General features: G+C 31.8%; 1 protein-coding gene across 1 annotated transcript; it reads right to left on the bottom strand.

Annotated features, from left to right (window-relative positions):
• Positions 1-237: 237 nt before the first annotated feature.
• Positions 238-8,629, bottom strand: LOC115984566 (serine carboxypeptidase-like 40). The gene is made up of 8 exons (XM_031107593.1): positions 8,340-8,629; positions 7,373-7,503; positions 5,476-5,585; positions 5,076-5,350; positions 2,298-2,558; positions 1,608-1,819; positions 516-624; positions 238-396 (listed from the first exon to the last, which is right to left on the bottom strand). The coding sequence occupies exons 1-8, from the start codon at positions 8,505-8,507 to the stop codon at positions 238-240; spliced, it is 1,425 nt and encodes a 474-aa protein (XP_030963453.1). The 5' UTR covers positions 8,508-8,629.
• Positions 8,630-10,300: the final 1,671 nt, after the last annotated feature.

The raw sequence follows: 10,300 nt of genomic DNA, 5'->3' as shown, positions 1-10,300 counted from the left end.
GAACCCTAATAGTGATAATATACACGGTTGGATTGTTGGAACAAAACTCTGACCACTATATATTAAATGACTGAAAAGTATAAACAAGTTGGGCTTTGCTTTAAATAGAAACTTGCAATTAACTTTTTATCAGGTAAACGCAAATAATCAAAAGAAACGTAATCAGCACACTACAAAGGCAAAGGAACCAACTTAGCTAGAGCCTATGTAGACTAATGAAATGCAACTAAAATGAAATTAATTATATCTACTGATATCAGGAAGTGGTTTGCCTTCAAGGAAGTGCTTGATCAAAGAAAATGCTCTCGCAGGCTGGTAGCTTGGCACTTGATGTCCTGCCTCTCTTACTGTCGCAAATGTTAGGTCTCCTTCATACACTTGTGTATAGCCACCAACCTGTGACAACAACAAAAAAAGTTATCTTCACTATTGAATAAAGGCTGTTAGAATATTTTGAGCTTTTTGAAGCAAAAACATGTATTGAAATATTCAAGATAAAAAGAACTATGCAATGCCTGATCTTTATTGAGGAACCAAGGATGCCATGCAGTCTTCATAGGAAGATTCATTTTGTTTATAGAGTATTTTGTTGAAGTAACAGGAACCCTTCCATCAATATCACCACTGCATTTCATTCAATAAAGATTCATTTGATTATCATAATTATATTAATAAGAATATATAAGGATGCCAAGATATGATTTACAAGTCTTTAACAAGAGGTAAAAAGTCAATGAAATAATCAATAACATCTTTGCCTCTAACATGTTAACATGCGGTAAGCAGTGAAACATCCTAGAAATTAAGGTTAACTTTTCAAAACTCCTTGTGATTTTGAAGTTAAGATGACCTGTATCTGGGATTTGATTTCCTCTATATATTGTAGTTTGTGGTCCGTAACCATTTTATTACCAATTAAACCCCAAGTAGTAGTAAGACCTATTGGTTTCAACCTTTTTTTAAAAAGAAATCTGAAATAGAAATCCTACTCTAACCTACTCTAAGTGTATGTGTGTGAAGTTTCATCTGAAAACTTGAACTCCAATCTTTCCTCCCTCCTTTAGTTCTCTTTACTAGAATTTTTTCTTTAGAATAAAGAAACCTGAAGAAGGTAGATATGTTTGTGCTTAACTCATTAAGCAAATGAAAGGGGTTAATTTTTTCCATTAAGGTGTAGTATTGATCTTAGCAAAGATGAACTATGTTATTATTTATAAACCAATTAGCAATAATAACAATAATGCTAAAGTACGAATTACGATGATCAAACTTTGACCTGTTTTCATTTCAGTTCTTTAAGAGTATTTTTTTTTTAGAGTTTTAACCTATGTCGTTCGCTTCTGATAATAGCTCTTTATCATCAGACTAAGATATCAATCAGTTTTTGGTGTAGGTGAGAATTGAACTCCAAATCTCTTAATTAACCATCAGAGACTTTACCAGTTAAGGTAACTGGAACCCACAAAAAAATAAATAAATAAATAAAATAAGAGTATTGAATTTGAAACATGTCTAAATTAATTAGAGAGAGTAACAACAAAAAATAAAGGTTAATTCCTAATTGTGTCAATATAGAACAACGAAAGATATGACAATAATACTTTTACCTGAAAATCCACACTCGAAGGCCATTGGCCATGAGCTCCTGCAAATGGGGAATGATGGTAGATGGACTATCAACCCATTTGTGTATGACATCACTACATGGTTCCCAGTCATGTGTGAGTCTAGTAACATTGGCATGTAGGGCTTCTTGAACTTCAGGCCTATTCATATAAGCATATACATGGTACTCGCTGCATGGATCAAATTTAAATATCTGCACCACAAAATAACAGAACAATGCAAATTCATAATATGATATATTATAAATGACATCGCTTTTAAATAATGAGTGTTAAAACTTAAAAACGTTATTTCGCGACTTCAACTCTTGTCTCTTGGTAACCTTTTTATAAACATTCATTTTAAACTTAATACGTAGTTTTTCAAGCTTATATAGATGCACCCAAATTTTTTAGACTGATGTAACATGAATGATGCGTGTAAAAGAAGGGAAAAAAAAAAGAAAAAAATCTGTAACAACTTCTAAGCTAAAAGGACATTTGTTGGTTAAAAATTGAAGCACCATTGGATCTTAATTAGAAGCAAGTATGCAATGAAGGAAATTATAATAAATAAAAAATTACAAAACTTTTTAAGAATTTGGATTCCTTAATTTCCTAACCACTTGTATATTTTCCTTCTTGTTTTATGCTTTCTCGTTTCAAACTCACTAGAAAAATTTATCAACTTACAGATGTTTTCTTGGGCTGAGTTGTGAGATTGGGAGAGGAGCACAAGGGAGCATAAATGTTATGGAGATTGATGTAGGAAATATCCTTCGACACTACTTCACTGGCTGCAAAGCACTCATGAGACTGAGTGGAGGCATTGGATGAGAAGTTGCAATATTTTTGTATTTGATACATATCACGGTCTGAAACGATTGCATGGGTCTCAAGGTAATCAAGCATTCCTTGCGTATCTGTTTCATCGTTGATCACTGCATTTCCAATCTGCATTATGAAAACGAAAACATTAGGATATTTGTTTTGTAATTCTATAATTACGATGAAAGGAAGATTTGAACCCTAAATACATGTTTCTATTAGAAACGTCAAAGATGTTAACCAATTAAGCTTCAAAATAATTATAGGCTGAGCAATAAACTAATTTTAAAATTATAATACTTACTATAAGTAGTTTTAGAATTATGTGACTTGCTCTAGAACTATTTCAAGCTTGAGCATCTTGAACCGAGAACTCTACCTTTACCTTCATCTTCTTGTTGCTTCACCATTATTACTTTTTAAAAAGAATTAAATTTTAATCTGTACTTTTTTTTTACAATTCGATAGATGGAAGGATTTGAATCTTAGATACTTCTATGTAAATCAAACACCAGCCGCCCACACATTATGACCTTTAATTTGTATAATTAAGGGCCTGTTTGGGTAAGGATTTTTCATCACTCAATTTCCGTCATTCAATTTCCATCACTCATCACTCATCACTCATAACTCATCACTCATCACTCATCACTCATTACTCATTTTTTCACACTCATTTGGCAACATCACTTTTATTTTCATCACTCAATTTTTTCACACTATTCATGGGTCCCACACCTGTCAGCTAATACAGTTTTTTTTTTTTTTTTTTTAGCACCCAACTCACCGAAAAACTAATATATATTAAAAAAAAAAAAAAAAACACCAAACCGAACAGCCAACCTAGGAAAAAAAAAAAACAACGCCAACCCAGGAAAAAAAAAAAACAACGCCAACCCAGAAACCGAACATCCAACCCAGGAAAAGGAAAAGGAAAAAAAAAAAAAAAGAAAAAAAAAAAGAACAATGCCAACCCAAAAAAAAAAAAAAAAAAAGCCAACGCCAACCAGAAAAAAAAAAAAAAAAAAAAAAAAAAAAAAAAAAAAAAAAAAAAAAAAAAAAAAAAGTCAAAAGGTGGTCAAAAGTTGCGGCTGTGGGTCCCTCATGTGTGTTTATTTACGAAAATGCCATTGAGTTATGAGTTATGGAAACTGAAAACAGCCTTTTATTGTTTTCAGTTTCCATAACTCATAACTCAAAAATCAGATAATTGAGTGATGGAAACAGAGTTATCGTTTGGCCAAACAACCTTTTTACTATGGGTCCCATCATTTTTGAGTTATGAGTTATGGAAACAGAGAATTGAGTTATCAAAAAACTCAATCCAAACAAATCATCTGTAATTTTCATTTGATAGTATTTATATCTTATGACGTTTTAAGAAATTTCTTTTACAAATGGTAAAAGTTGTAACTTAAGAAATCATGAAGTCAAAGTGAGTTAAATCTCTTATCTCTATACGTGTTATGAGAAAATCCTTATTCCTATGATTAGTTCGTCAAAGATATCAATATTTTACTTCCAAAATAAGATATCAATATTCTCTGATTTTATCATAGGTAAACTGTAAATTACATCCCTAAAGTTTGAAAATGATTGAATTACACTGTAAATTTTTAGATTTTAAATTTTACACTCTAAATAAGTTTGGGGTGTTTGGATTTTACATATTGACATTTCAGAACTTGGATTTTACCATCTAAAGTTTAGGATTGTTTGGATTTTACACCCCCAAACTTTGAAACTTTAGAATGTAAAATCCAAATACCTCAAAATTTTAGGGAGTAAAATCCAAACACTCCTAAAATATAAAGAGTAAAATCCAAATTCTGAAACGTCAGAGTGTAAAATCCAAACATCACCAAATTTTAGGAGATAAAATCCAAATTTTGAAATTTTAGGATGTAAAATCCAATCATCTCCAAAGGGTGTAATTTACAATTTACAATTTTATCATTAAAAATCTTATAATTTAACTGGTTTGTACATTCTAGATGTTTGGTATTTCTAACGAAAATATCCTAGATTCAAATCTCCTCTACCCTAGTGTAACTATCAAATTATCAACAAACAAACAATTTTTTTTTTTGTTTTTTTTTTTTTTTGTTTTACTTACTTTATCCATATGTGAATATATCCGCAGTCTGCTGTGTTTTACAAATTGGTTTAAAAAGCAATTTGGAGTTTAAACATCTCAATGATCTTGAATAATGAATATCAGATTTTAAAACTTGAAAAAAGAAACTCACAAGCCAAACAAACTTTATAAACCATTTTTTGTTTATAAAAACTTCTACCAAACAGTTTTTCAATAACTAATTGTACTCTAGAACGTCAATTCACTTTGTAAATCATTTTAAAGTTTGTAAGTCATGTGATCATCAAAACGAGGTATGTTGTTAATTACAGTCTGATATTCTAAGCATGTCTTCCTTCACCATCATGATAATTTTTGAGAATGGAAAGACTAACAAGTAGTGTAACATCTAAGTTTCAATAAATTCTTCATATCGAAAAGCTTAAAGATATATAAGCACTTTTAGTGTGACATCTAATTATTTCTCATAGACTATTATCTAATTTACAATTGTTAATTTGTGTGTGTTTTGAGAGAGAGAGAGAGAGAGAGAGAGAGAGAAATACAATGATCCCTTTGAGGTTGATAATGGTCTTGTTAGCTTTCTTATTATGGAAGAGAATGGTATGTGCAAGTTGAGGAACATAATGCCCGGCATAGCTTTCCCCAGCAACATAAAAATCACGATTCTTGTATTCAGGAAGTTTTTTCAGCCAATTCAACAAAAACACATAATTATCTGCTGCAGTTCTTCTATCCCCACTAGTACTATAATCCTTTGTTGTGTTGGAGTACGAAAATCCTACCCCGGCAGGAGACTCAAGGAACAAAACATTTGCGGCTGAAGAGAAAATTCAAATAAATAAATAAGTAAAATTGAAAATATGTTTTGGAAGAGAATGATAATTATATTATTAAATTTTGGAAAAAAAACCATAAAATAAATTAATGTTATGAAAGTTATACCATAATTCCATGAAAATTTGTTTTTGTAAAGTGTTTTGCCATCACCGTGCACACGAAATGGCCCGAGCTCTTGCATTGCTCCATAAGCAAGAGACGAACAACCAGGACCAATGGAGAAATTAAGCAAGAATAATAATCAATCAAATAAGACCATATTATAACTAGGTGGCTGATACCATAAATTAAGGAAGTTAATTTCGTACTGAAAACTATTTTGGTTTGGTCAAAAAAAGGGTATGTTTCCATACCAGTTAATACCAATGCACTATTTCGAATTTACCGTTATTTTATTATTAAATTAATAAATATTTTATATAATCTATTAAAAATATTGAAAATTGTAATTAAGTCCATTCCAAATTTATTTTTGATGAGAAGTTCATCCCAAATTAATATGTTCAATTCCAGCCAAGTCTTAAAACTCAATATAAATATATATTAACTATTAATTTGAGAATGAAAAAAAAAATTAAATAAAAACTTATAATTAGTAACTTAATATTTGCCACCGGGGAGGTTGGCAAACCACATAAATTCATTGATTTGTCCACAACTTTTTAGTTGGTAGACCGTAGAATTTCACTTACTTTTTGAAACATGGGGTACAACTATGCAAAGAAATAAAAGAGTAGGGATAAAAAAGAGAAAGCAAAAGATAGAAAGAGAAGCTAAAAGAAAGAAACGATAAAGACACAATTACAAAGAGTTGTTGATGCTGACGAAAAGGAGAGGAGAAAAATAACGCAGAGACAAAGAAGAAATTGAAGGCGTTTTAAGACATTTTCGGTACCGATTTGGTAATGGGTGTGAATTTTTTTGACCGAACTGGCTGGTACGGTATGAATGTCACTTCCTTACTATAAATACTATAATATCAAAAAAAGGTGGCAGATACTACAGATGTAGATAACATTTCTACTTTGTTGACAAATATAATATCAAGTTAAAATATTTATTTGATCAAAATGTAAAATTCACTTTTTAAATTTTTTTAGAATTCATTTTAGTCTTCTAATTATGCTTTCTTTCATTTCAATTCTCTAAGTTCTAGATTTATTTAATTGACGCATTCTTGACAACTTTTGTTAAATATTTTTGATAATTAAAATCAGAATCTAGAAAATATTTCTCAATCATTAATTGAACTTTTTTAATTTAAAAATTTTGAAGAAAATTTCAAAAAATCAAAAAATTAACCATAACATATATTAAAAGTTGATGAGAAAGCCTTGATTTAATAAACTTACAAAACTGAAATGAATTTTAGTGATGCATAAATGGTAGGTTCTGCATTTTAGCCTATTTATTTTTTACATTTTTATTTTCAATTTAAATGGTAAGCAAGTTACTTTAACATTAAAATACAAATACTATAGTAAATTAATAATTCCGTAACAAGGCTTCTTCTTATTTTTGTGTGTATTATATGTATGTAGGTTTTTTTTTTTTTTTTTTGGTGAGAGAGAATTTCAACTTATGACGTCCGTTCTTGATGATAGCTATATATCATTAAACCCAAACATCAATTGACATTAAAGTGTTAATTATTGGATTCTTTAGGAACAATTGACTATAGTTCAAAGTAAAAGTTTCTTGGGGGTAGCAATGCTTTTTATGAGGGAGGGCAACACACTAGTTAAACATAAAATATATACTTTCTTTTTTTTTTTTTTTTTTCCTTATCAGTTATCTCTCCCTTTCTATCTCTAAAAATTAAAAGGAAACAAATTAATAAAAAGAAAAGGCACTAAAAACAGAAAGAAAGAACAAAACGAAAAACAAAAAGAAAAAAAGTATTTACTTCAGACAAAATAACATGCATTTACATGTGTTTCCACAATATGATAGTGACATTAACTGGAGACTAGGATTGGATCATGTATAGTACTGAATACCTCCATTAAGCCATAGAAGAAGAGGCAATGAATCCTTAGAATGTTGAGCTTCAACAAAATAATAATAAAGTGCTCGACCTGCTGATTTATCCACTGTGACATAGCCACCATATTGAGAGTGTTGGGAAAAATCCTAATCCCCTCTATGTCTTTGTGTAAATTAAAATTAATGACTACCAAGCAATAGCAATATTATGGAAACAAAAAAAATTCCAGCAAGCACCACATAAACACAATCACACAAGAACACCAAATCTTACGTGGAAAACTCTCTAGTGTAAAGGGAAAAATCACGGAGCAGTTCCAAAAAATATCCACTATGAAATAGAGATTACAACTATCAAGTTTATACTAAACTTGTGTTCACAATAAATTGAATATACAACCAATAAATCTGAAGGATCAAATACAATCTCACCACAAAACCAGTAGCAAAATCTTCCTCTGAATACTCCAACTCTCCATAGTTGTAGCACTCAAAAACTCCATAAGAACTCTACCAATTTATCTTCCTTGTGTGTAACTTGAGCAAAGAAAAATATCTCCTTTTTCTTTTTCACTCTCTCGCATTCTCACAGTGTTTCTCTCTATTTCTTCACACGGACTGCACCTTTCAAAATGGCTGAGTATCTCTGTGTTTTGCTCTCTCTGGAACTCACACACACTGGCCGAATGTGGCTCTCTGTTTCTTGCTTCAGCACTCTACAAGGCCGAATGGCCTTTTCTTCTTTCTTTTCTTTTTCTTCAGCGTGTCTCACACGCCTAAGTCACTGCCCAAGAAAATGGCATGCTGACTTTTGCAACACTTCTCATTAAGAGAAGTTAGACCTCTCCATGTTTTGGTCACTTCTCAATAAATGGAAAGCTGAATTTGAAGACTCTTGGAACCAAGCTCATAAATGAGCTTTGACAAGGCATGGCAAGCAAGTGGGCTGGACCCACACGGTAAGGCACCCAACAGAGAGACACTTGGGTTTGTCCAGGCAATCTCTCAATCCTATCTCTCTCCTTCAACCCGTCCTGAGGATGAACATTAGTTTCATTGAAATTGTCAACTGCCTCAAAAAAACTCGTGTCAAAGCCAGAACTTTTCTTCAATATGGAATTGTGAAGATAGACTAGAGTTTGTTCTTGCATTTTTTCTTGAGTTTGAGACACGAAGCATGAAAGAATGAGCAAGGATAGAAGAATCCAAAAAAAGGTTTACTTTCCATTGTGTTTGTTTCTCTCCACTTAGACATGTACGAGACACAAATATAAGGAAGAGATTAAAGAAAAAAGATAATGGATTTGGATCTTAAGCTATAGTTGTTCATATAATGTAGTAGAAGAAGAAAGATGATTCCAAATGTGTACGTTTCAACTTTTAGGATGAGTTAAAACTATCATTCTCATCCTAGATGTTAGTCATTAGTCAAAGATGCCTTTGAAGAAAAAACAAAAAATAAAAGGTTAGTAGAATATGTTTTGTTAGAGCTTCACAGCAGTGGATCTATATTTTTAGCTTTTTAGCTATATAAAAAGTCACTTTATCTATTTTAACTTCACACATACTACAGATCTATTTGAACTTTTAATTCAATAAAATAATATAAATATCCCAATAAAATAATATAACCACTACAATAAAATAATATATCTCACTCTAAAAAAAAAAAAAAAACTCCACACCATCATCCACAACCACCTCCATCATCAGCCACACCCACCACCACCGGCCACAACCACATCTACTTTGGCAATCAAAACAGAACATAGAAAAAAAAAAAAAAAAAAAAAAAAAAAAAAAAACCCAAAACCACAACCACATTCACAAATTCCACAAACACCATTTCTATTCTCAATTCATTGAATCAATCACTTCTAAACAACGATTCCAGGCACCGAGCTCCCGGCCTGAGCTGTGGGACCCAGATTCTTGATCTTAACCATGGCGAAGGAGCTCAGATTCTCCGTCTTGATCTGCGTGTTTCGAGCTGAGCCAAATCGGAGCCTCCATCCGCGTTGGCGGCGTCGAGGCGAGCTGTGGTGAAGGTGCGAATGGAGGAGTCGTCTTCATCGGAGTTTCAGTGTTCGCAGCGTCGGGGGCTTCCTCATCGAAATCGTTGTCAGAATCAATGTGGGCGATGGGGCTTGGGGTGGGTCGGCGAGTTGGGTCGGCGGAACAGATCGGCGATGAGGGAGTTGGCCGGCGAGCTGAGGGATGAGGGAGCTGGCCGGCGAGAAAGAATGAGGAAGAAAGAAAAAAAAAATGAGGAAGAAAGAAGAAAAAGAGAAGCCGGATAGAGAGAGAGAGAGAGACAATAGGAAATGTATATTTAATTGAAGAGGAGAGAGAATTGGAATAAAAAAGTTTTTTTTTTTTTTTTTTTTTTTTTTTTTTTTTTTTTTTTTTTTTTTTTTTTACCTGTGTGCTACAGTGCACATCTAAAAATAGATGTGTACTGTAGCTGAGGAGCTAAATCTTTTAGATTTAGCTCCACTGCTGTATGGTGTTTTTTGTGATAAAAAGCTAAAAAAATACCATTATACCTATATAGCTCCATTGCTGCAAATGCTCTTATATATGTACTACCAATAATGATATAATATACTAATACTAATTCAGGGACGGAGTCAGAACTTAGAGTTAGGGAGGCGGTTTTGCTGTTGGTTGTGTGCAGTGACTTTGGCCTTCAACTTTGTTGCTACTTAGTCGCTTAGCTGCTAGTTGTTTAAAATTTTTTAAGGATCAAATTGTTTGTTTTAAGTAAAATTGGTTGACTAGACTTAATTTTTATTTTTTTTTTAGTTTACTGTTGATAATTTTTGTTGTTGTACTAATTTTTTTGGGCATGTATATTTCTTTTTTAGATTTTAGACTTATAATTTTTTTTTTAATGGTCTTTAAAATGTGGAAAATATTTAAACTACAAACTTTTTTTACAAAT

Source organism: Quercus lobata, chromosome 4, assembly GCF_001633185.2.
Source record: "Quercus lobata isolate SW786 chromosome 4, ValleyOak3.0 Primary Assembly, whole genome shotgun sequence".
Taxonomy (NCBI): Eukaryota; Viridiplantae; Streptophyta; class Magnoliopsida; order Fagales; family Fagaceae; genus Quercus; species Quercus lobata.
The sequence above is the reverse complement of the archived record's forward strand: the minus strand, read 5'-3'. Positions and strand labels throughout refer to the sequence as shown.